Here is a 25,995-nt window from a genome sequence, read left to right as displayed (position 1 = left end):
TGGATAAATATGGACAGGTATAAAGAAGAAAACGAAATAAAACTAATAACTCCTGTGAAAACTTTGATTTGGGTCTTTCCAGATACTTCGTTAGTGAAATTTTAGAAATTTCACACATTTTAGATATGAAAGTAGTAACAGTGACATTTATTGGGGGATTTCTCTCATTCCATCTTCCCAGCACTTTGGGAGGCAGAGGCAGGCGGATCACCTGAGGTCGGGAGTTCGATATCAGCCTGGCCAACACAGTGAAACCCCTTCTCTACTAAAAATGCAAAAAAATAGCCAGTGTGGTGGCCTGTAATCCCAGCTACTCTGGAGGCTGAGGCACAAGAATCGCCTGAACCTGGGAGGTGGAGGTTGCAGTGAGCCGAGATTGTGCCATTGCAGTCCAGCCTGGGTGACAGAGTGAGACTCCGTCTCAAAAATAAATAAATAAATAAATAGATAAAAATAAAAAGAGGACAAAGCTGAGGCTTGTAGAGATAATGATAGGCCCCAGGTGATGCAGCTGGGAAAGACAGAGCCAGCACTAAATCCAGACTTGTCTGATTTCAAAGTTCAGACTCTTCAAAGAACCTTTTCCTTATGTATAACCCCCGAAGAGAGTAAACTCCAGCTTTTGGCAAAAGACAAAACTGCACCTAGAATTCTGACCCTGAGGTGGTCAGGCTAGAAGGGAATATCAAAGATGCTGAGACAGTCTGTCCAAGCTCAAAGCAAAATTGAAAAAAAAAAAAGTTGCTAATGCTTAAAGCTCTATGGCCCTTGGGCAAGTTATTTTATCTCTCTGAGCCTCTGTTATTTTTGTCTGCCCAGCAGGAGTGTCCTTCTTTGCCTGAGCGTCTTGATTAGTCTTCAAGGAACCAGCTTACCCTATTCTCAGTTCAGGAAAATAGCCATCCCCACTTCCCTGGCTCCAAAATGGACATAAGACCAGACCTGATCAATTAGCATATTTCACCCCTTCAGCCCCATTGATTGGTTCAGGGATGAGCATATGTTACAGAGTTTCTGAGCATTCATTCTTTTTTTTTTTTCTTTTTTTGAGACAGAGTCTCCCTCTGTGGCCCAGGCTGGAGTGCAGTGGCACAATCTCGGCTCACTGCAACCTCCGCCTCTGAATTCAAGCAATTCTCCTGCCTCAGCCTCCTGAGTAGCTGGGATTACAGGCATGTGCCACCAAGCCCAGCTAATTTTTTTTTTTTTGAGTTGGAGTTTCACTCTCGTTACCCAGGCTGGAGTGCAATGGCATGATCTCGGCTCACAGCAGCCTCCGCCTCCTGGGTTCAAGCAATTCTCCTGCCTCAGCCTCCCGAGTAGCTGGGACTACAGGGGCACGCCACCATGCCCAGCTAATTTTTGTATTTTTAATAGAGACGGGGTTTCACCATGTTGACCAGGATGGTCTCGATCTCTTGACCTCGTGATCCACCCGCCTTGGCCTCCCAAAGTGCTGGGATTACAGGCATGAGCCATCGCGCCTAGCCTGAGCATTCATTCTTATGGCAAATATGTATTAAGCTCCTATTGTGTGCCAAATATGGTGCTAGGAAGTGGGAGAAACACTTGCCTTCAAGGAGATGTCTACTGTGGTAAAACAAAATTACTCAAGGCCAGCCCGGTGGTTCACACATGTCGGAGTTTTGGGATGCCAAGGCAGGAGGATCAATGGGGCCTGGGCAACACAGCAAGATGCCTGTCTCTAAAATAAAACATTAAAAAAAATTAACCAGGTGTGGTGTTGTGTGCCTGTAGTCCCAGATACTCAGGAGGCTGAGGCAGGAGGATCTCTTGGGCCCAGGAGTTTGAAACTGTAGTGAGCTATGATTATGCCACTGCACTTCAGCCTGGGCAACAACAGAGTGAGACCTGTCTCCAAAAATTAAATAAATGAATGAAAAAGGCCAGGCGCAGTGGCTCACGCCTCTAATCACAATACTTTGGGAGGCTGAGGCGGGCAGATTGCTGGAGCTTAGGAATTCGAGACTGGCCTGGGCATCATAGTGAAACCCCATCCTTATAAAAAAAAATACAAAAATTAGCCATACATGCATACGTGGTGGCTTGCATATGTGGTCCTGGCTACTCAGGAGGCTGAGGTGCGAAGAGCGCTTGGGCCTTGAAGGCAGAGGCTGCAGTGAGCCAAGATCTCACCACTGCACTCTAGGCTGAGCGACAGAGTAAGACCTTGTCTCAAAAAACAAAAACAGAAACAAACCCCCGCCGAACAAAAAAGAAAGTGAAAAGACAACCAGAGAATGGGAAAAAAATATTTGCAAATCACATCTGATAAGGGATTGGCAAGGAGAATACATAAAGAACTCTTACAACTCAATAATAAAAAGATAAATAGCCCAATTTAAAAGTGGGCCAACGACTGGAATAGACAGTTCTCCAAAGAAGATGTACAAATGGCCAATAAGGACGTGAAAAGACGCTCAACGCCATTAGCCACTACAAAAATGCAAGGCCAGGCACAGTGGCTCACGCCTGTAATCCCAGCACTTTGGGAGGCCGAGGCAGGTGGATCACGAGGTCAAGAGATCGAGACCATCCTGGTCAACATGGTGAAACCCTGTCTCTACTAAAAATACAAAAAATTAGCTGGGCACGGTGGTGCGTGCCTGTAATCCCAGCTACTCAGGAGGCTGAGGCAGGAGAATTGCCTGAACCCAGGAGGCGGAGGTTGCAGTGAGCTGAGATCGCGCCATTGCACTCCAGCCTGGGTAACAAGAGCGAAACTCCGTCTCGAAAGAAAGAAAAAAAAGAAAAAGAAAAATTAGCCAGGCTTGGTGGTGTGTGGTTGTAGTCCCAACTACTTGAGAGGCTGAGGTGGGAGGATCACTTGATGTCAGGAGATCAAGAGCAGCCTGGCCAACATGGTGAAACCTCATCTCTACTAAAAATACAAAAATTAGCTGGGCATGGTGGCGCGTGCCTGTAATCCCAGCTACTTGGGAGGCTGAGCCAGGAGAATTGCTTGAATCCAGGAGGCAGAGGTTGCAGTGAGCCAAGTTCGGGCCGTTGCACTCCAGCCTGGGTAACAAGAGCGAAACTCCGTCTCAAAAAAAAAAAAAGTTATAGAGTTTCTTTTTCGGGGTGATAAAAATGTCCTAAAATTGACTGTGCTGATGGTTGCACAACTCTGCGAATACACTAAAAAAAACTGCTTAATTATACAATTTTAATGGGTGTATGGGCCGGTCACGGTGGCTCATGCCTGTAATACCAGCACTTTGGGAGGCTGAGGTGGATGGATCACTTGATCCCAGGAGTTGGAGACCAGCCTGGGCAACATGGCAAAACTCTGTCTGTACTAAAAATGCAAAAATTAACCAGGCATGGTGGCAGACACCTATAATCCCAGCTATTTGGGAGGCTGAGGCAGGAGACTCACTTCAATTTGGGAGGCGGAGATTGCAGTGAGCCGAGATCGTGCCAGTGCACTCCAGCCTGGGCAACAGAGCAAGATTCGGTCTCAGAAAAAAAAAAAAAGAGGGTGTGAATTATATCAGCAATTATAACAGCAATAAAGCTCTTTCCTTCTCAGCATGGTGATGGAGCGCCAGCTCTTACAGTCACATCACAATTGCAACAAGACAGGTATAATCCTCCCATAGGCTCAGGGACTGCTGAAGAGCTGCCCTGGCTACAGGCACCACAGGAAGGGTCTGGTTACCAAAGTGTTAAGTGCTCAAATTCCCAGTGCACAGTGGGCTTGGGTTGTGTGTTTTGCCTCCTTGGCTCAGGGGGCCTGGGCCTACTGGGTATGAGAAATGCCCAATACAGAGCCGACTGGATGGCCCACCTGTAACTACAGAAAGACTTGAGGAAGTGATGAGATACCACTCTTTTTTTTACTTATTTACTTTAATTAATTTATTTATGTATTTATCTTGGGACAGAGTCTTGCTCCATCGCCCAGGCTGGAGGGCAGTGGTGCAATCTCGGCTCACTGCAACCTCTGCCTCTTGGGTTCAAGCAGTTCTCCCACTTCAGCCTCCCAAGTAGCTAAGATTACAGGTGTCCACCACTACGCCCAGCTAATTTTTGTATTTTAGTAGAGACAGGGTTTCACCATGTTGGTCGGGCTGGTCTCCTGACCTCAGATAATCTGCCCACCTCGGCCTCCCAAAATGCTGGGATTACAGGTGTGAGCCACCATGCCTGGCTTTTTTCTTTCTTTCTTTTTTTGAGATGGAGTTTCACTCTTGTTACCCAGGCTGGAGTGCAATGGCGCGATCTCGGCTCATGGCAACCTCTGCCTCCTGGGTTCAGGCAATTCTCCTGCCTCAGCCTCCTGAGTAGCTGGGATTACAGACATGCGCTACCATGCCCAGCTAATTTTTTGTATTTTTAGTAGAGACAGGGTTTCACCATGTTGACCAGGATGGTCTTGATCTCTTGACCTGGTGTTCCACCCGCCTCAGCCTTCCAAAGTGCTGGGATTACAGGCTTGAGTCACCGCGCCAGGCCTTCTTTTTTTTTTTCTTTTTTCCCGAGACAATCTGGCTCTATCCCCCAGGCTGGAGGTCAGTGGCATGATCACTGTAACCTTCACCTCCTGGGTTCAAGTGATTCTCCTTCCTCAGCCTCCGGAGAAGCTGGAATTACAGGCTGGTGCCACCATGCCCAACTAATTTTTGTATTCTTAATAGAGATGGGGTTTTGCCATGTTGACCAGTCTGCTCTCGAACTCCTGACCTCAGGTGATCCGCCCACCTCAGCCTCCCAAAATACTGGGATTACAGGTGTGAGCCACCTTTCGCAGCTTAAACTGGTACTCTTCACAATAGTTACTTCTGAGCTGGGAATCAATTGCGAAAGAGGGCCATGGTGAGGAAGAGAATTTTCCTTTTAACTTTATGCCTGTGATTTGACTTTTTTTTTTTTAAAAAAAATGGGGTTTCACCATGATGGCCAGGCTGGTCTTGAACTCCTGACCTCAGGTGATCCACCCACCTCGGCCTCCCAAAGTGCTAGGATTACAGGCGTGAGTCATCGTGCCCGGCTATCTTATTCTTTTGACATTTAAAAAAATTTACAACGAAAATAAAACAAAAAAAGAAAAACTTAAAAAATTTTAAAAAATTTACAACGAGCATGCATTACATTACAAATTACAAAAAGACAAAACTGAGTTTCCCTTACCAAAAGGATTGACAGAATTTAACTGGGTGAAGACATGAAAAGAGATTGTTATTCTTGTTTGTGCTTTTCCTTTCTTTGCTTGAGTTTCAACAAGGAAAATGCGTTACTTTTGCAAAGTTATTTTTAAACGTCACATAGAAGAAAACAAAAACAAAAAAACAAACAGCCCAGCTGCTCTGGCGTCTGTGGCCTTCCCAACCTTGCTTGGCCGTGGCTGGGCTTTGCATGGACTTTGCATATGAGCTGCCCTGGCAGCGTCACCCTCAAGGCATGAATCACCAGAGATGCCTCGTCAGCAGGTCTGTGGCAGGCCAGCAGGGCGGTGTGGCTGGAGAAAGGCAGGGTGGAGCAGAGGAACTGGTGGCCTTGCCTCCACCACTGGATTATATTTTATTTTATTTGAAAGGAAGTCTCGCTCTGTCGCCTAGGCTGGAGTGCAGTGGCATGATCTCAGCTCACAGCAACCTCTGCCCCCCTGGTTCAAGTGATTCTTCTGCCTCAGCCAACCGAGTAGCTGCGATTACAGGTGTGTGCCACCATGCCTGACTAATTTTTGTATTCTTAGTGGAGACAGAGTTTCACCATGTTGGCCAGGCTGGTCTCGAACTCCTGACCTCAGGCGATCCGCCTGCCTCAGCTTCCCAAAGTGCTTGGATTACAGGCGTGAGCCACGACGCCCGGCTCCACCACTGGATTTTTATTGTTAGAGAAGCAACCCCAGCACAATGGTTCTAAGCAGCTCCAGAAACTGTTCTCGTCCCCTCCCAGAGCCTGCAAGGCCCGCTCTTTGGCTGATCAAGCTTAGTACATGCAGGACAGATGCCGAGTTGCATTAAATGATCAGAGACAGAGTTAGGGAGGTGATGCTGGTGGCAGATGGTCCAGGAGCTTTGAGTAATTGCAGGGAAATTTACCTAAAGAGAACGCTGCTTCCCTCTTGTGGCCACAGAGGACAATCACAAGTCACAAAATAACTTGCAAACCTAACGGTGTTCCTTGCTGAATTTCAAGTTCAGACAAAAGTTCTCTGAGCCCTTATGTGGGGCAGCTCCAGCCGAAAGCATCTGTCTCTGACTCTCAAGTTCACTTGGCAAGATGGAGTGGACTTAACCAAGAATGCAAAACTATTTTTCTCAAGGAATATTCCTGCTGCCCACACTGTTCTAGGTCCTGAGGATACAGCAGTAGATGAACAAGACAGCATCACCTGCCCTCCTGGAGTTGACCTCCTAGCAGGGCCCAGTATCATCCTGGGACAGACCCCCTACTTAAAACAGGGGGTTTGGAGAGATGTATGTGGAATACCACCAAGGGACCAGTGCCAATATAAGAACCCTGAGGTGACCGGCCACGGTGGCTCACTACTGTAATCCCAGCACTTTGGAAGCCTGAGGTGGGTGCGTCACTTGAGGTCAAGGAGCTCGAGACCAGCCTGACCAACATGGTGAAACCCTGTGTCTACTAAAAGCAACCAAGCAAACAAACAAACAAAACAAATACAGTTAGCTGGGTGTGGTGGCAGGGGCCTATAATCCCAACTACCCACGAGGCTGAGGCAGGAGAATCTCGTGAACCAGGGAGGCAGAGTTGCCATGAGCCGAGATCATGCCCTTGCACTTTGGCCTGGGCAACAAGATCTAAACTCTGTCTCAAAACAAACAAACAAACAAAAAACCCTTGTAGTGAGAACCCTTGAGATACACAGAGAGAACAAAGTCATCACTGTCACCCCTCTCATATGTGCCAGAGATTCATCTACATGCTTAGCACAGGTTTAGACACAAGGCCTCTCTCTGTCACCCAGGCTAGAGTGCAGTGGTGTGATCATAGTTCACTGTAGCCTCCAACTCCTGGCCTCAAGTGATCCTCCCACCTCGACCTCCCAAAGGGATGGGATCACTGGTATGAGCCACCATGCCTGGCCGCATTACCACACTTAATGTGTCTCTGCTTTATCCTCTGATATGACCAGAGCAGTGCCTGATGCATTGGAGGTGTTCATGAAACATTTACAGAATGGATGAGTTTAATCCTCACAGCAAATCCTGTGAGGTAGATGCCATCATTATCACTTCATTACACGGATGAGCAACCGAGGCCCAGAGAGAAGTGACTTTTCCGAGATCACATAGCTCATGGGAGTTCAAACTGTTTCATTTGCAAGCACATGGGTTTACCCACTCTATTAGTTTCTTATTGCTGCTGTAACAAATTAACACAAGTGTAGTGTCTTCAAGCAACACAGATTTATAGTGGTACTGTTCTGGAAGTCAGAAATGCTAAAATCAAGGTGTCAGACACCTCGTGCTCCCTTTATGGTGGCTCTAGAGGAGAATCCATTTCTTTACCTTTTCCAAACTTTAGAGACTGCCGACATTCCTTGGCTTGTGGCTGCATCACTGGGACCTCTGGTTTCGTCCTCATATCTCCTTGAATTCCTCCTCTTTTACTTTTCACCTGTTTTTTCATTTTATTTTTATTATTTTTTCGAGAGGAAGTCTTGCTCTGTTGCCCAGGCTGGAGTGCACTGGAGTGCAGTTGCACCATCTCGGCTCACTGCAACCTCTGCCTCCTGAATAGCTGGGATTACAGGCACATACTGCCACACTCGGCTAATTTTTTTGGAATTTTGGTAGAGGTGAAAGTTCACCATGTTGGCCAGCCTGGTCTGGAACTCCTGACCTCCAGCAATTCGCTTGTCTTGGAGTCCCAAAGTGCTGGGATTACAGGCATGAGCCACCATGCCCAGCCACCTGTCTCTTTCTCGTAAGGACTCTCGTGATTACGTTGGGACCACCTGGATAATCCAGGCGATTCTTAATTTAATCACAACTACTAAAAGTCCCTTTTGCCACGGACGTTAACATATTTACAGGTTTGGGTATGGACATCTTTAGGGGGTCTTTATACAGACTACCACACCTACAGACTTGACTGTCTTCACAACTTTGGATTTTTGTTTGCTGTTTTCCTTAAACGTGCAAAGAAATAACCGTACGTGATTGTGAAATTAGGAAAATCAAGACTGAAAAGATGGGAAACTCCTGAAAGAGAAAGAAGGGGAATAGAACTTGGGGACATAAAAGGAGACTTGAATTTTATCTAGAGTGTTCATTTTAATTTTAATTTAAAAATTTGAAGCTAATATGCAAAATGTTAGTAATAATTCTGAATGATGGGAAATGGAATTTTGCTAGGTTGTACTCTACATTTATTGCATTTTTTTTTTTTTTTTCTAAAAAACACTGAAATCCTCTACGTGGATGAACAAGGGTCTTGGAAGGCGAGGGAATGCCGGCTGGCTGGGGCACCCAAAGCTAGTTACTTAGTGGCTGTATTTTCCTCCTCTGTAAAATAGGTCGCACAGCTAATGAAAGCTGTATAGGTTGAGATGGAAAGAGCCCACACATGCAAAGAATGTGTAACAACGTTCAGTGATTTTCCTCCCTGAACCCTTGATTCTTAGATCGCGAGGGCAAGGAGTAGGCTGTGAGGCCACGCAAGGCTACAGAGGCGCCTTGAGCTGGACAGATCGTCTGCAGGTTGAGGACCCAGCTTGATTTGGTGCAAACTGGGGCTCAGCGCGAGACCCCGGCCCACCCGGGAGGAAGAGGCCGTGCGAGAGCGCCCCCACGTGGCTATAGGCAGGATCACGCCCAAGGAAACCGCAAAATCAAATCCAAACACGTGAGGATTTAATATTAAAAATATTAATGTTTGCTATTTAGATTTTCTTCGTTTTAATAGTGCTTTCGTAGTGTATTTACTACTGCTGATCGCGAGAGCACTGTGACTCCAGGGTTCCCCGAGCGACGCCGCAGACGCCGGTTCCGTATTGAGCATGCGCAAAGTTTGAGGGCGGGGCGTCTGCGTCATCACATTAACATAGCTGCACAGAAAATTGTGCAAGCGGTTGGTAGCGTGGCCGAGTGGTCTAAGGCGCTGGATTTAGGCTCCAGTCATTTCGATGGCGTGGGTTCGAATCCCACCGCTGCCACACCCCAGGCGGGTCTCACTTTTCCATCCTTAACCCTTCGATCTCTTCATGTAGTCCTTCTCCAACCTCTCCTCTTTTTTCCAAAGCTTTAGATTGCTTATAATCTTGTTTTTTTAAATGGAAGGGGGAAGGGAGGAGAAAAGGAAAAAACGGTTGTGCAGGCTCTTTCACGCTGTAGCCCAGTACACAAACCTCTCTTTCACCTACCCATCCAGCTCCCTCGAAGCAAGACAAGAAACAAAAAAACACGTTCTCCAGGGGAAAGCGTCTGAGCTAGCTTGAAAAGTTCCCAACAGTCTGTCTGGGTCTTTCCAGGGTTAGTTGGGGGTGGTTGTAATCATGATCTGAGTTAGGGAGGAGGGGTCCATTTCTGGCCTGCTCCGTGTACTTTAGAGGGCTCCAGGGACCCCATAAACCTCTGTTGTCAGGTGATGCTGGAGTAGTAGGGGTCTGACCCTACGTGGAAGTGCCATTCTCGAGGGCTCTGCTTCATTGATTCACCTCTTACTTGGTTTTCAGGCTTGATTTAGGGGCCCTCATTTATAAACAGTTGTTGAACTGTTTTTGAAGAGCCTACTATGTGCCAGAAACCCTGAGGCTATGGTGGTATACAAGGCATGTTTTCGAACCCATAGATTTTGCAGACATTGCCATTGTAATTGATTATGCCTATGAGGAGTGTTAGGCAGTAGAGCATGCTAACCTGGCTCCTGGGAAGCAAGGAGGTGATATTTAGTTGGGTCCTGAAATTGAGATTAGCCAAGTGACGGCAGGGGAGGGGATTTCCAAGAAGAGAGAACTCTAGAGAACAATGAGAGCCTGGTGAGGCTGAGACCTGAGACGCTGTGAAGGCAATTCAGGGCAGCTGCACAGAGAGTGGTGGCAGAGGATTGGCAAGAGGCGAGGCTAAAGCGATAGGCAAAGAGGGCCATGAATGCCGAGTTAAAGCTTTGAACTCTGTCCCTTCCCGAGGGTGATGGGAAACCATGGAAGGCTTTTGAAGAGTGGCATGTTCGAATGTGGAATTTAGAAAGCTCCCCAGCTGGGCGCGGTGGCTCCTGCCTGTAATCCCAGCACTTTGGGAGGCCGAGGCAGGCGGATCACGAGGTCAGGAGATCAAGACCATCCTGGCTAACACAGTGAAACCCTTTCTCGACTAAAAATTAAAAAAAAAAAAAGAATTAGCTGAATTTGGTGGCAGATGCCTGTAGTCCCAGCTACTGGAGAGGCTAAGGCAGGGGACTTGCTCGAACCCAGGAGGCAGAGGTTGCAGTGAGCTGAGATCATGCCACTGCACTCCAGCCAGGGCGACAGAGTGAGACTCCATCTCAAAAAAAAAAAAAAAAAGGAATGATACAGATTTGGGAGGCATTAGAGACTGAGGCCATAAGAAGGGATGAACTCACCCAGAAAAAGCTCACAGAGGGAGAAGAGGGGTCAAGACAGAGTCCTGAGGGCCATCACCTTAAAGGGAGGGCAGTGGAAGAAAAGCCCGTGAAAGAGATGGGAAGGACTGGCCAGTGATACATGTGGAAAACAGGTGTGGTTTCATAGAGACCAAGAAGAGTGGATCAAGAAGGAGGGGGTGGTTAACTATGCTGAACACAGCTAAGAGGGTTGTCAGAATAAAGACTGAAAAATATCTTCTGAGTTTATGACTTATGGACAAGATCATTGATGATCTTAAAGCCATTTTGGAATGGGTTGAGGAGAAGAAATGGAAACATAAGTATTGTCAATTCATCACTAAATTTGATTTTGAAGAGGGGGAGCAAAACGAACAGTTGTGGGAAGGGAAATAGGGGAATCAAAGGAGGATTTTTTTTTTTTTAAAGACGGGGTCTTGCCCTGTTGCCCAGGCTGGAGTGTAGTAGTGCAATCATAGCTTACTGCAGACTCAAAACTCCAGTACTCAAGTGCTTCTCCTGGCTCAGCCTCCTTGGTGCCACCACACCTGGCTAATTAATTTTTTTTTTTTTTTTGGTAGAGGCAAGGTTCTCGCTATATCACCCAGGGTGGTATTGAACTCCTGGCCTCAAGCAATCCTCCAGCCTTAACCTCCCAAAATGTTGGGATTACAGGTATGAGCCACTGCGCCCTGCCGGGAAGATATTTTCAAGATGAGAGAGACTTGGGCTGGGCGCAGTGGCTCACACCTATAATCCCAGCACTTTGGGAGGCCGAGGCGGGTGGAACACGAGGTCAAGAGACTGAGACCATCCTGGTCAACAAGGTGAAACCCCGTCTCTACTAAAAATACAAAAATTAGCTGGGCATGGTGGTGCGTGCCTGTAGTCCCAGCTACTCGGGAGGCTGAGGCAGGAGAATTGCCTGAACCCAGGAGGCGGAGGTTGCGGTGAGCCGAGATCGCGCCATTGCACTCCAGCCTGGGTAACAAGAGCGAAACTCCGTCTCAGAAAAAAAAAAAAAAAAAAAAAAAAGCTGAGGTTTGGCACTAGTCAAAAGATCTAGAAAATAATGTGAGCAGTGTGAGATTGTTTTTCCTGCTCTAAGAACAGATTTCCCAGGATTAGGAGGGAGAAGAAAGAGAGGAAGGAAGTTTTGATGTAAGCATGTTATTGAGAGGAAAGGAAGCCCAGGACTGCCAGCTTCAGATAACCCAAGGTTTGAGGATCTGAGAGAACGAAATCAATCCCAGACTTCAAATGTAAGCCTAGCATGGCCACGGTGCAGAAGAATAGAAGTCACCCTGTGTTGTGTTTAGCTCAGTGGGGGTTCAGGCGGTCTTCCTCCAGATTTCCCCAGCTGTAGAGCAGAAACCCTCACCCTCTCCTGTTCTTTGGAATGAGACAAAGTCCGTTTCCTTCATCTATAAAGGGAGAATAATAAAGCCTATTTAAGCGTGGCTATAAGAATTAAACAAGATCATATAGATGAAACCCCTTTCACACTGTCATGCATTAAACAGACATAAAGGATTATTACTGATCTTTAAAAAATTACATACACACATACAATTCAGCCTAGCAGAGAGGAGCATACTGTTTTTGTTTGTTTGGTTTGTTTTTTTTTGCTCCTTCCCAAACTGCCCACCTTGTTCAGCAGAGTGGGACACACTCTGCGGTGTCCATGTTGGTTCTGATGAGCCCATTCCGTCCCCTCCACCTCAGGCTTGGGATGCTTTTCTTCTCTGCCAGTCCCGCGTGTGCATATTATGATCTATACATGGCTGTATTTACACACTGATGTCTTGGTACTCACAACTGATAACTGATACTAAGACGATGGGGGAGAGTCTCTGTGGAGAGCAGGGCTGGATTAAGAAGTTTTGTGACGTTAAACTTTAAAGATTATGACGTTTACCTCTCAATGAATAGAAACAGTACTAAATAATGAAATATAACCCACTAAACTCTATTTTTCCCATTATAACTTTATTGGTACTTCATCGAGACATCCAATTATTTTTAAAGTTTTTTTTTTTTTTTTTTAATGCTCTTTCTGGTACTGAAACCTGTGCTTACTGTGCTGTTATCTCCAGGCAGGAACCCAAAACGGCCAAGTAGGGCTCGGCAGAAGCTTGAGTCTCGGTTTTTCCCCAAGCCCAGGCTGTCACACATAGATCTGTGTGAATGAGAAGCCAAGAACATTCGGGTCGGGGTGGATCCAATGCAATGTTACCAGACAGAGCGGGTCTAACTCGGGATTCCGAGACCATCTCAGGACAAGCCCAGAGAGCCTGGGCGGGGAGGAGGGTTCACTGTCCCAGAGCAGGAGCCGACGGCGCAAACTCCTGACGACGCCACCATAGCCTGCATTAGCCCATAGCGACTGCGGCAGACAGGCTCCAAGGAGAACCCACCCAGGAGACGGGGCTGGAAAGGGGTGAAGCCAGAGAGGGAGGGGGCAGGGCCAGGACCCAATTAACGCGAGAAGGGCGGGACTGGACTCAGAGGGATGAGCAAGGCCAGACCCAAACGAGAAGCCAAAGGGTGGGCTCAAGCGCGCGGGGAGGACCAGAAAGGGAGCAAATACCAGATCTGGGGAGAGCCAGGACTGGGCACGGACTAGGAGAAAGGCCGGAAGACGGAACAGGCTGTGAGCCTTGGCCTGTGTCAGTAACCGGGCCAGGCCGGAGGGAGGAAAAAGGAGGCAAGGCCAGGACATGGAGGGCGGGTCATGGGCGTAGCCAAGACTCAGCGGGCGGGGAGAGGGGGGAAGTTGTGACTATGATTCAGAAGGCGGGCGAAAACATGAAGCGGGGGGAAGGGGCGTGGCTATAACACGGGGGCGGGGTTAGGCCTGGAGAGCGGCTCAGGAATAGGCCAGGAAGTCAGGAGGCGGGGAAGAGGCGTGCCCAAACCGTGAAACGGGCTAGGTCTGGAGAGCTGCTCAGGGAAATCAGGGAGCGGGGCACAAAGTGCCCAATTTGAAGGGCGGGGCCAAAACACGGAAAGGGGCTGGAGCTAGGCCTCCGGGCTGACCAGGGGCGTGGCTAGGATTCAGGGGGCGCAGCGGGAGCGTGCCCACTTCGAAAGGTGGGGCGGGACAGAGGCGGGACCAAAACACAGGAAGGGTGCGAGGCAAGGTCTGGGAGTAGTCAGCGACACCGCCAGGACTCGGGCGGCGAGGCTGGGTCTGGAGGGCGGCTCAGGGGCGTGGCCAGGATTCAAGAGGCGGAGCGGAGGCGCGCTGAAACCCGGAAGACGGGGCAGGGGCTGGTACCAGCCGAGGGAGCTGGGCGAGGGTAAAGGTGCAGCAGGGACCCTGGCGGGCGGCGGACGGTGGACGGTTAGAGGCGCTTCATGGCGGCTTGTAGAGGCTGCAGGCCTAGGAAGTGCAGGGCCAGGGCGAGCAAGCCTAGGAGCAGCAGCAGTCCGAGCAGCAGCCGCAGGAGCGTCTGCGCCGTGGAGCTGCGGGGCCGCGGGCTAGTGGACTGCACGTATCGCTCCACGACGTCGGCTAAGCTGAACTTGTCTGGCGCATAGCCGAGCTGGGCGCGGGCCTTGGCTATCTGGAAGGTGTGCGTCACGGCCACGCTGCACACCTGCGGGGACAGGTGGGGCATCCGAGGGTGGGGCTCGTGGGAAGGGGGCATCCTCTACCTCGCTGTTCACGGAAAGGGAAAAGAGAGGGCAAGAATGTCCCCTCCATTGCACAGCGATTTAAAAGAACCCAAGTGCAGCGTCCTGCTCCTGCGATGCCCTCATTAGGGAGGACTTCCTTCTTACCATCTTCATTTTTATTGGAGATTGCCGCTTCTGCATCGCCCTCTCCAGCCTCGCTGAATTCTCACCCTATTTAAGCCCTTGATCCTTAAAAAGCAGAGATCTCACCCCTACACTCCTATTCCCAGCCTAGCACGGTGCTGAGACTCAGGAGGTCCTTGATATATTCTTAGGCATCCGCGAGGAGAAGCTGAACACCTGCCAGAAACAGATCTCCAGGAAACGACCTTGGCTTCCTGCCCCCAGCTCCAGACCAACTGTGGCTAGGCTGACCCCAGGCGCGGCCGTCACGCCCTCGATCATTAACTAAGCTTCCTTAAGAGAGGAATTCGATTATGCAAAACTGATTACTCTCTAAGCTGTGTTTCCCCTGCTGCCAGGTGGCTTGGAGCCCACTGGTTTCAAGGGTAGTAATGACAGCTGTCAGTTAAGGAACACACACCCTGCACTTGGCCTGGGCTAAATCCTTTCTATGCCTTACCTCATTTAATCCTCTAAGGTGGTACTAGCACTGTCTGTTCTGTGTATAGTTGGAAAACGGTCAGAGAGGTTGAGTGACTTGCTGGGGGTCACCCAGGGGAGCCAGATTTTAGCCTAAATCCTTCCCTGCTGTACTGGCACCTGGAGATGCCCTCCCACCTGACTCATTTCTTCTTCTCTTGTTCTTCAGTCGGACCCCGGGGAAGAGTTCACCAGCTGCTGGATTCTCCAGTGCCACTGAAACAGCCCCTGGGGTCAAACCTGTGGTCTTGGATGCTTAATGGGGGGTAAGGAGAGAGGCCAGTATTTATCTCTTTTTGTCCCAGTCAGCAGTGCAGGGCTTTGCGGAGCACAGGAGTTGAGTTATGCTAGATAAGCAGGGTCCCTAACACACCTAGATGTCTCTAGATGTCATCTCCTCTGGGAAGCAGCCTCTGACTTCCTCAGAGTTGGCCAAGGTGCCCCTTCTGTGTGCACTGGCTTTCTCGCGATTTTCCCAAGAATGGCTCTAATTACAGTGTTGAGTTGCCTGGTCAATGGGATGTCTTCCCCTTTGGACTAGGAGCTCCCCGAAGGTAAGGGCTGTGTCTTCTTGCCTCCATTGCTTAGCTCAGTGCCTGGTACTACAGGAAATGCTCCATACATGATAAATGCATAAAAGGCTGTAAAGTCAACCTGGAGGGCTGGTTGTTGCGTCACACAGTGACCAGCAGAGGGTACCCGAGCCACAGCCAAGGAACTTCCACAGTTAAGGACACTACCCCAGGGCTGAAGAAGGAAATTTCCAATTTAAACAAGAGGGAGAGGAGCCATGTCCCTGCCTGATGACAATTCAGCAGCAGCCTGGCAGCTATTTTATGTGGATGCAATTCCTAATGCATTTCAAAAGCTATTAGTTAAGCTTGAAATCACTGAGGTCTGGGTTCAAATCCTAACTCTGCCATTTAAGTGAGTGATCATGGGCAGGTTATTTCACTGTGTGTCTCATTTCCTCCTCTCTGGAGTCTACAACTCAGAGTGGTAATGAAGATGAAATGAAATAAAGCACAGTGCCTGGCATATTGTCATCACCCAAGAGATAGTCACTATCATCTTATTCTCTCCTCTACTAATCTAGATGGCTCAAAGAAGAAGTCACTCCTTCTTTCTGTGGCCCATTCTGCACTCTCCCTCTCTGACTCCCCTGGTTAAAGAACACTAAACATGGAGTCTAAAGCCAACTCCAGTATGGTGTGGCCCTGGACAAATCACTAATTTTCCTCATGCTCAGTTTTTCATCATAAAAAGGAGATCACGATCTTTTTGACGTTTCTAACTTAGCAGGGCATCAGAGAGAATCAAACAAGAGTGGGCTGGAAGGATTTTTGCAAATAACCTCAACCACCACCTACAGCTTTGCTATTTACAGTCTGCGATGAAAACATCCTCTCTTTTAACTAAGCAAATACAAACCTGCATCATCATTCTTATGAGAGTAGTATTCTGAGCCAGGCATGGTGGCACATGCTTGTAATCTCAGCTACTGAAGAGGCTGAAGGGGGAGAATCACTCTCTCTCTCTCTTTTTTAGGGGTAGGGTCTCCATCTGTCTCCTAGGCTGAAATACAGTGGTGTGATCATGGCTCACTGCAGCCTTGAACTCCTGGGCTCAAGCAATCTTCCCACCTGAGCAGGGACTAAAGGCACGCACCATCTTGCCTGGCCAATTTTTAAATTTTTTGTAGAGATGAGATCTTGCTATGTTTCATAGGCTGGTCTCAAACTCCTGGCCTCATGGGCGTGGCCAGGATTCAAGGGGTGGAGTGGAGGCATGCTCAAACCCAGAAGGCGGGGCAGGGGCTAGTACAAGCCCAGGGAGGTGCTTACAAATGATCCTCCTGTCTTAGTTTCTCAAAGCACTGGGATTATAGGTGCAAGCCATCACACCTGGACAAAAGGATCTCTTGAGCTCAGCAGTTTGAGACCAGCTTGGACAACACAGTGAGACCCTGTCTCATAAAAAGAATTATATTCTGTATACAGTAGGTACTTAACATATACTTATTCAGTAAACATGAACTATCAGCTGTTTTGTGTGTGTGTGTTGAGAGTTGGTGGGATTGGTAACATTCAAAGGAGTGAATGGCCTGAAACTTGCCTTTGGGAGACCCCAGTCTGGCTGGAAAGACAAGAAGCTTATGAATGAAAGAACAGTGACGATGGATGGGCTTGGAGCTGTCACATTTCAGACCCAGAGGGCACAGCCTCAACAAAAGCTCAGAGGTTGGGGTGATCATAACAGAGCTAGCACCAGCTTTGGACCCACATAGAGACCTCAGACAAGCATCTGTCATCATGGCATCAAAGGGGTAAGGAGTGGCAGCAGTGGGGGTGGCGGGGAGAGGTGGGGAGGGAGGGAGGGAAGCAGGACTGGGGCTCCCATAGCAGCAGCTCACTTACCTCACTCCGGGTGAGCAGCAGTGGGAGGTTGCAGATGGGTCTCAGGGCCAGATGCAGGTGCTCCATCACTGCCGCTGTGGGAAGGGAGGGGACCAGTGACCAGGGTCCTCACATTATGCAGACTCCTGTGAGGCCCTCAAGGACAAATCAATGGGGGGCATTTTGCTTTGCTAGACGTCACTTTGCAAAAGTCATTGGATTCCTTTAAATCAGCAGCCCGTGCTGGGGTGCCTTGTTTAGCTGTGAAATAAGTCACAAGTAACTTGTTTTTAATATTAAAGGACTGGGCTGGGTGCAGTGGCTCAGGCCTGTAATGCCAGCACTTTGTGAAACCGAGGTGGGTGGATTGCCTGAAATCAGGAGTTTGAGACCAGCCTGGCCAACATGGTGAAACCCCGTCTCTACTAAAAATACAAAAATTAGCCAGGCGGGGTGGTGGACACCTGTAAATTCCAGCTACTGGGGAGGCTGAAGCAGGAGAATCACTTGTACCTGGGAGGCAGAGGTTGCAGTGACCGGAGATTGCCCTACTGCACTCCAGCCTGGGGAACAGAACGAGACTCTATCTCAAAAAAAAACAAAAAACAAACAAACAAAAAAACCAGGCGCGGTGGCTCATGCCTGTAATCCCAGCACTTTGGGAGGCTGTGGGCGGATTATGAGGTCAGGAGTTCAAGGCCAGCCTGGCCAACATAGTGAAACCCCGTCTCTACTAAAAATTCAAAAATTAGCCAGGCATGGTGGCACGTGTCTGTAGTCCCAGCTACTTGGGAGGCTGACAGGAGAATCACTTGAACTCGTGAGTCGGAGGTTGCAGTGAACTGAGATCACGCCACTGCACTTTAGCCTGGGCAACACAGTAAGACTCTGTCGCAAATAAAATAAAATTAAATGCAAAATTAAAGAACTGAAGCTCTAAGAAAAAATCTGAGCAGATTCAAAATTATTTATATAATAATCTCTGTCTCACTTCTACTCCTTTGCTCTCTAGAATAGGAGAGAAGGAGGTTGGAGTAGCAGTCTTCAAACTGGGCTGCATGTGGGACCAATTTAAAAAACATACTGGTTCCTGGTCTATTGTGATCTACCTATTTTATTAAAAAAAAATACTGGTGAGAGCCAGGTATGGTGGCTCATGCCTGTAATCCCAGTATGAGAGACTGAGGGAGGAGATCTTGAAGCCAGGAGTTCAAGACCAGCCTAGGCAACAAAGTGAGACCCTCCTCCATCTCTAAAAAATTTTTAAAAATAGTCAACACAGAGGTGCATGCCTGTTATCTCCACTACTCTGGAGGCTGAAGTGGGAGGATTGCTTCAGTTCAAGAGTTCTATACCAGCCAGGGTAACACAGCAAGACCTCCATCTCTATGAAAGTATAAAAATTAGCTGGGCCTGGTGGAAGGAGCCTGTAGTCCTAGAGGCTTGAGAAGCTGAAGCAGAGGATTGCTTGAGGCCAGGAGGTTGGGTCTGCAGTGAGCTCTGATCATGCCACTGCACTCCAGCCTGGGCAGCAATGCAAGACCCTGACTCTAAAAAAAAATAAAAAATACTGACGCTTCCCTCCCGATTCCTCCCTGCTGATCTCAATTAAATTGGTCAGTGGTGTGGCTGAGACATTTCTCTGTTTTAAAATCTCTCAGGCGACTGTAAAGTGCAACCCGGGTTGAGAAGCACAGAGTTACTTTTAGCCCACTGGGAACTGGGAACGCATTTACAATCCTCTCCAAGTGCCCACAGCTGTGGCTCAAGGCCAGGAGTGCTGCTGATCACTGTGACAGTGCTGCATGTGAGAAGTTGCTCTGCACGTGTACCCTGGTGAACACAAATTTGCAAGCCCCTGCTTTTAATAGCAAGCCACTAGATGCATTTAAAATACAACAGGCGTCCCTGGAACACAGCTATTTGGGCTAGAGGGCTACCATCCCCTCAGCCTGGTCACTCCATGTCTGAACCTGCTCTGCCTTCCAGCTGGGAGGAGGCCAGTGGATGGGTGCTGGGGACAGAGGGAAGGGCAGCAGCCAGGAAGCACTGTCGGGGGTGGAGGTGGGAGCCAAGACTGACCTTCAGGGACAGGAGGAGAATCTGGGATCAAAATGGGGAGTCTCTGTTCTAAAGCAGCTCTAACTTCAGAGTGACCCTGGGGGACAGAACAGCCCCAGGGCTCCCTGTCCTCTTGACTGGCATGAGACCTCCTAGCAGCGCCACGAGGAGCCTGCCAAGCCCAGGTGTGAATTCTGCTCTCCCACTTTCTTACTGTGGCACTTTGAGCAAGTTGTGAACCTCTCAGAGCCTCAGCCACCTCATCTTTACAATGGGCCCATTATAGCTGCCTTGCACATGGGAAAAGGTGGGACTAGGGTGTGGAATTTAAGGAGGCACTTGCTCCCAGCACCAGGCAAGTGCAAAACCAGGCTTGGAGTTGCTGCTTGACCTCCTTAAATTTTGCGTCCACAGTGCCTCACTGTCCGCATCTTAGTCCTGGCCCTGAGTTTTTTTTTTTTTTCTTTTCTTTTTTAAAATTTTGAGACAGAGTCTTGCTCTGTCACCCAGGCTGGAGTGCAATGGTGCAATCTCTGCTCACGGCAGCCTTGCCTCCTGGGTTCAAGCGATTCTCCTGCCTCAGCCTCCCAAGGAGCTGGGATTACAGCAATGTGCCACCACACCCGGCTGATTTTTGTACTTTTAGTGGAGACAGGGTTTTATCGTGTTGGGCAGGCTGGTCTGGAATTCCTGACCTCAGGTGATCCGCCTGCCTCAGCTTCCCAAAGTGCTAGCATTACAGGCATGAGCCACGGCGCCTGGCCCTAACTTTCAATTAAGGCTATGCAAGGTACACCTGGGACACAGAGGGCTTTACTACCCACACTCCTTTCCTTACCTGTCAGGTAGACCCAGGAAGTAGGCACCTGGATCCGGGGCTGGCTGTACCCCAGCTTCTCAAACTGCAAAGAAACACGACCTGGGGTGAGAACAGGTTGTTGAGGGCCTGGTGTGGAAAGGCCACATGCTCCCTCTACTGGGGCCCACCAGAGGTATCTCCTTTCTCCCCCACACTCACCCCAGGGGGCAGACCCTGCAGCCAACCCCAAGTTTGTGCCAGTCTTGAAAGGAAATCCACACCTTGACCCAGAAAACCCAAGGAGGAATTGAAAGCATGGGATAGTTAAAAAAATATTGTTTTGCAGAGATTGGGGGGGTTTCACTATGTTGCCCAAGCTGGTCTCAAACTCCTGGCCTCAGGCAATCCTGCCGCCTCAGCCTCCCAAAGTGCTGGGATTACAGGCATGAGCCGTTACACCTGCCAGGTAGCTTTTTAACGTGGGATTATTCACATAATTTAATTATCACCTACATCTGTCTGTATCTGAGACACTCCAAGGCACTTACATAGAATCTGATTTTTCCAGAATTGACTTTTCTGTTATTAAAGAGAAAATAACAACCCAGCATGTGTGTGGAAGGCCGCAGGAGATGCAGCAGAATGGGCTGGTGTGGGATACAGTGAGCCCTTCACTGGCATAAAAATTCTCCAGGTCAGGCGAAAAACTGTGTCCTCTAGCCTGGGCTTTCTGGTCTAGCCCTTCCAGACAAGCCTGGCTGCTAGGAGTCCGGGCTGCTCAGAGAGGACACCAGAGTTCCTGGGCTGCTGTGTGGGGAGCCCCCAAAGACAAAACACCACCTCCCTTGCAATTTTATCTCTTCCACATACCTCTTTCAGAGCCTCAACACATAACAGGTGGTTCACAAGCAAACCTCCACAGGGCTAGAAGCCAACATAAATCTGGAAGCATCGAGACCAGCCTGGACAACATGGTGAAACCGTCTCTACTAAAAATACAAAAATTAGCCAGGAAGGATGGTGTGCACCTGTAATCCCAGCTACTCAGGAGGCTGAGGCAGGAGAGTTGCTTGAACCTGGGAGGTGGAGGTTGCAGTGAGCCGAGATTGTGCCACTGCACTCCAGCCTGGGTGAGAGTGAGACTCTATCTCAAAAAAAAAACAAAAAAAAAGCATGCTGGGTGTGGTGGCTCACGCCTGTAATCCCAGCATTTTGGGAGGCCAAAGCGGGTGGATCACCTGAAGTTGGGAGTTTGAGACCAGCCTGACCAACATGGTAAAACCCCATCTGTACTAAAAATGCAAAATTCGCCGGGCATGGTGGTGCATGCCTGTGATCCCAGCTACTCAGAAGGCTGAGGCAGGAGAATGGCTTGAATCTGGGAGGCAGAGGTTGTGCTGAGCCATGATCGAGCCATTGCACTCCAGCCTGGACAACAAGGGTGAAACTCCATCTCAAACAAACAAACCAAAAACACCTGGAAGCAGGGTGGAAGAGAATTGCAGGTAACTGAGGAGCACATGGTGCCCCTCAAGGGTTTCAGTTCCAGCCCAGTCAGTTCCAGTGTTGCCCAGTGAATACTATTGCCAGAGCTGTTTTTTAAAAAATTGACTTTTAGAGACAGAGCCTTGTTCTGTTACCTAGGCTGGAGTGCAGTGGTGCAATCTTGGCTCACTGCAGCTTTGAACTCCTGGGCTCAAGAAATCCTCCCACCTCAGCTGCTCAAGTAGCTGGAACCACAGGTGCGCCACCATCACATCCGTCTAACTGAATTTTTTTTTTTGCAGAGACAGGTTCTCGGTTTGTTGCCCAGGCTGGTCTCAAACTCCTGGCCTCAAGCGATCCTCCCGTGTTAGCCTCCCAAAGTGCTGGGATTACAGATGTGAGCCATCTCACGGGGCAAAGGATTGGTTTTTAACATGAAATCTTCTGGCCGTTTAGAAATAGAAAAGGACAAGAAGAGAAGGCCAAAGGCCGGGCGCAGTGGCTCATGCCTATAATCCCAGCACTCTGGGAGGCCGAGGTGGGCAGATCACTTGAGGTCAGGAGTTCTAGACTAGCCTGGCCAACATGATGAAACCCCATCTCTAGTAATAATACAAAAATGAGCTGGATGTGGTGGCATGCACCTGTAATCCCAGCTACTCAGGAGGCTGAGGCACGAGAATTGTTTGAACCTGGGAGGCAGAGGTGCAGTGAGACGAGATTGCACCACTGCACCCTAGCCTGGGTGACAATAGGGAAACTTCATCTCAAAAAAATAAAAAAAATGTTTTAAAAAGGAAGAGAATGTCAGGGATCCCAGAATGATCATTCAGGGTGGGGGGCATCTGGGCACCTACCAGCGGGGCCATCCACTCAAAGAGGTTGACGCTCTCCCCATCGTTGATGTAGTATGCCTGCCCACTCTGAAGGGGACAAGTGGGAGGGGACAGTCAGCCTTCTCTCCAGCAGCCTGGCCCCACCCTTCCAGATGGCTCCCAGCAGGTGCTCTAACCCTGAGTTCTCTGGAGCAGCCCCAAGACCTGAGGACACACCAGATCTATTCCCCGTGAATTCCAGGATGACCACACTGACTAGCTGTGTGACCTCCATGGAGGTGCCCAACCTCTCTGTACTTCAGTTTCTTCATCTGAGTAATGGGAGGATAATATTGGGATCTCCCTCTTGGACCGCTGTGAAGATTCAAGGAGACAGTATGTGTGGAGGCTTCGAATTTGGCACCTGTTATTCTGGGATCGACAATGCCAACCTCACATGGTCATAGAGAAGAGCTAACGACACTCTATAAGGAATTCCGTGCCCCATCTACCTGCTTCCCCCCAAGCTTCCCTGGGCTGAGAGTCCCACCAGCCATCTGAAGTTGGGGGGAAATCTTGTGTGTCATCCAGGAATCCCCTAGGGATGGGGTGCCCTGCCTGCAGCCCTGCAGGGAAGGTGGTTGGGGCCATGACCGAGGACTCACAGCCACGTAGCCCTTGCCCACGGTGAGGGCTTTGGCTGCCAGCACGTGTGCCTGCACCACATTGTGCACATGGACCCAGTTCATCTGTGCCTTGCGGTCCCCAAATCGGAACATGAACAGCCTCTTCTTGATGTGGCCCTGGTGAAGAGGGGTGGGTGGTAAACATAGGCTTGTGCCCAGAGTGGCTTTACATTCCATCTAGATGCTGATGGAGCCCCAGGTTCTAGCTCCAGGCCAGATCCCTCTGTTCCAGGCTCATGTATCCGATGACCTCTGGATATCAACACCAGGTTGTCTAACAGACAACTCAAACTCACCAGCTCCTGGAGCAAGCCTCTGCCTGTCCCTCCCACCCCACGCCTCCCTCCCTTCCCAGTGGACTGGTCAGTTCACTGTGCTGCTTGAGCTAAAACCCTAAAGCCACCTTTGACTCTCATTTGTCTTATATGCCATGTTCAACCCACCTGCAAATCTAATTGGCTCAACTGTTAAAATCTGTCCAGAATATGATGGCTTCTCGCTACTCCGACACCCTCTTCTCACCTGGACACATAGTTGCTTCCTAACTGGTCCCTCTCTGTCCACCCTCAGCCCCTGTAGTCTGTTCTCTGCCCAGCGAGGCAGATTTTTTTTTTTTTCTTTCTCCTTTTTTTTTTGAGACAGAGTTTCACTCTTGTTACCCAGGCTGGAGTGCAATGGCACGATCTTGGCTCACCGCAAGCTCCACCTCCTGGGTTCAGCCAATTCTCCTGCCTCAGCCTCCCAAGTAGCTGGGATTACAGGCATGCGCCACCATGCCCAGCTAATTTTTTGTATTTTTAGTAGAGATGGGGTTTCACCATGTGGACCAGGATGGTCTCGATCTCTTGACCTTGTGATCCACCCGCCTAGGCCTCCCAAAGTGCTGGGATTACAGGCTTGAGCCACCGCGCCCAGCCTCTTTCTCCTTTTTACCCAGCCTCCTGCAGGTAAGATACTTTGATTTCTTTTCTTTTCTTTTGAGATGGAGTCTTTCTCTGTCGCCCAGGCTGGAGTACAGTGGCGAGATCTTGGTCACTGCAACCTCCGCCCCCTGAGTTCATGCAGTTCTTCTGCCTCAGCCTCCTGAGTAGCTGGAATTACAGGCGCACACCACCATGCTTGTCTAAATTTTGTATTTTTAGTAGATACAGCGTTTCACCATGTTGGCCAGACTGGTCTCAAACACCTGACCTCAAGTGATCCACCTGCCTCGGCCTCTCAAAGTGCTGGGATGACAGGTGTGAGCCACCACGCTCGGCCTGAACATACCTGACAATTGAACATGTTCATTGTTTATTATCTGTCTCTTCATGTGAGAAGATAAACCCCACAAGGACAGGAAACAACTGTTTTATTCACTGATCTGTCCTCAAACTTCGAACAGTGCGGGGCACGTATAGTTCGATATGCATTTTTTGAATGAATGAATAAATGAATGGGAAGAGAGTCACTGGGGCTGACCACATCCCTTAAGAGCCCAGTTAACTAAATAAATAAATAAATAAATTGCCAGGTGCAGTGGCTCACACCTGTCATCCCCACAACTTGGGAGGCTGAGGCAGGAGGATTGGTTGAGGCCAGGAGATTGAGACCAGCTTGGGCAACATAAAGAGATCCTATCTCTACCAAAAATAAAAACAGTCAACCAGGCATGGTTGTGCACACTTATAGTCACAACTACCTGGAAGGCAGGAGGATCACTTGAGTTCAGGATGTGGAGGCTGCAGTGAGCCATGATCACACCATTGCCTGGGTGATAGAGTAAGACCCTGACTATAACAAAAAGACATAGCCAAGCAGAGGAATGTTTTGAAACTGCAGACTGGAACTTCTCCCCACTAATAACTCTGGCTCCTCATGATCCTGCACTCCCAGATTGAATCCAGCCACAGGGACCTCATGCTGCTTCCTAAAACAATCATGATCTTTCTCACTTCCAGGTTCGTCCCCAAGCTGTCACCTCTGTTTGACCTATCTTCTCTCTACCACCCAATTTCCTTGGTTAATTCCTTTCTCTCTTTTCCAACAACACAGATATCACTTCCTCCAGGGAGTCCCCCTGGGTTTTCCCTGCCAGGCCCATCTTCTTGTGCTCCTCTCTCCACAGCCCTCCCCATACTGAAGCTATGACTGTGGTGTCTGTCTCCCTGAGAAATTTGAGGACGGGGCCCAGAGCCCCTTGTAGTTATATTTCTGGCACCTATATTTCCGGCAAGCCTTTAGAGAGAGGCTTTCTGTATGAAGACACTTGTGCTCCCAGCATGGGAGAAACCAGCCAGGCTGCAGGGAGCCCCCATGGGAGTGAGGGCAACAGGCTCTCTTCTGCCTTTTTGGGGTCACAGCTCTATGGCTCCTCTACCCATGCCTTGGCTTGGCTGGTACACTCTGAGACCTCTGTTCCTGCCAGGAGCTCTGAGGGGCTTGGGGACCAGCGGGGACATCCTGTAGAACCGAGGGTCCTAGGCTTGGGACACTTAGACTCAAGACTGATGCAGGGACCATGGGCTGGGAGGGCCTGACCAGTGTGCATCTTGGCCAGGATCCTTCTCTGACTCTGGTGCTGAAGGTGGGGATGACATACCGCCACGCGGGGCAGGTGCCTCTGCTCTTCAGGGCCGTAGATCCCTGGGGGCCGGAGCACACACGTCCGAAGAATGCCTCCTCCTAGCACACAGGGAAGTGTGGTCAGGGGTCAGAGGAGGAGCAGCCCACAAGGAGAGGGAGAGAGAGGCCACCTATATCTCCTGGTCCTTACCTGGACAGGTTAGAGAGGAAGACTGGCTCAGGGCCTTCCTCGTTCAATTTGTTATTCTCTTAGTCAATTAGTCATTCAACAGACACTATTCAGAGTCTCACTCCCACCTCCAACCCCTCTGTCCCCAACCATGGTTGGATCCTGTGAAGAATGTAAG

General features: G+C 49.3%; 1 protein-coding gene and 1 non-coding gene across 2 annotated transcripts in view; one reads left to right on the top strand and one right to left on the bottom strand.

The window, feature by feature from the left end:
* Positions 1 to 9,069: 9,069 nt before the first annotated feature.
* TRNAL-UAG (transfer RNA leucine (anticodon UAG)) lies at positions 9,070 to 9,151 on the top strand. Its single transcript has one exon. It is a non-coding gene; the product is annotated as a tRNA-Leu (tRNA).
* A 3,378-nt stretch (positions 9,152 to 12,529) lies between these two features.
* SDR42E2 (short chain dehydrogenase/reductase family 42E, member 2) overlaps positions 12,530 to 25,995 on the bottom strand; it is a 30,931-nt gene continuing 17,465 nt past the window's right edge. The window contains exons 7-12 of the mRNA XM_054242678.2: positions 25,665 to 25,747; positions 23,063 to 23,200; positions 22,440 to 22,505; positions 20,137 to 20,200; positions 17,259 to 17,332; positions 12,530 to 14,159 (exon numbers count right to left, since the gene is read on the bottom strand). Of these exons, the coding sequence (XP_054098653.2) occupies positions 13,905 to 14,159; positions 17,259 to 17,332; positions 20,137 to 20,200; positions 22,440 to 22,505; positions 23,063 to 23,200; positions 25,665 to 25,747 (680 nt within the window). The 3' untranslated portion in view covers positions 12,530 to 13,904. The remainder of the gene's footprint in view (positions 14,160 to 17,258; positions 17,333 to 20,136; positions 20,201 to 22,439; positions 22,506 to 23,062; positions 23,201 to 25,664; positions 25,748 to 25,995) is intronic.

The sequence above is a fragment of the Callithrix jacchus genome, chromosome 12 (genome assembly GCF_049354715.1).
Source record: "Callithrix jacchus isolate 240 chromosome 12, calJac240_pri, whole genome shotgun sequence".
NCBI lineage: Eukaryota > Metazoa > Chordata > Mammalia > Primates > Cebidae > Callithrix > Callithrix jacchus.
Note: the sequence above shows the minus strand (reverse complement) of the source record. Positions and strands in the feature narration are given on the sequence as shown.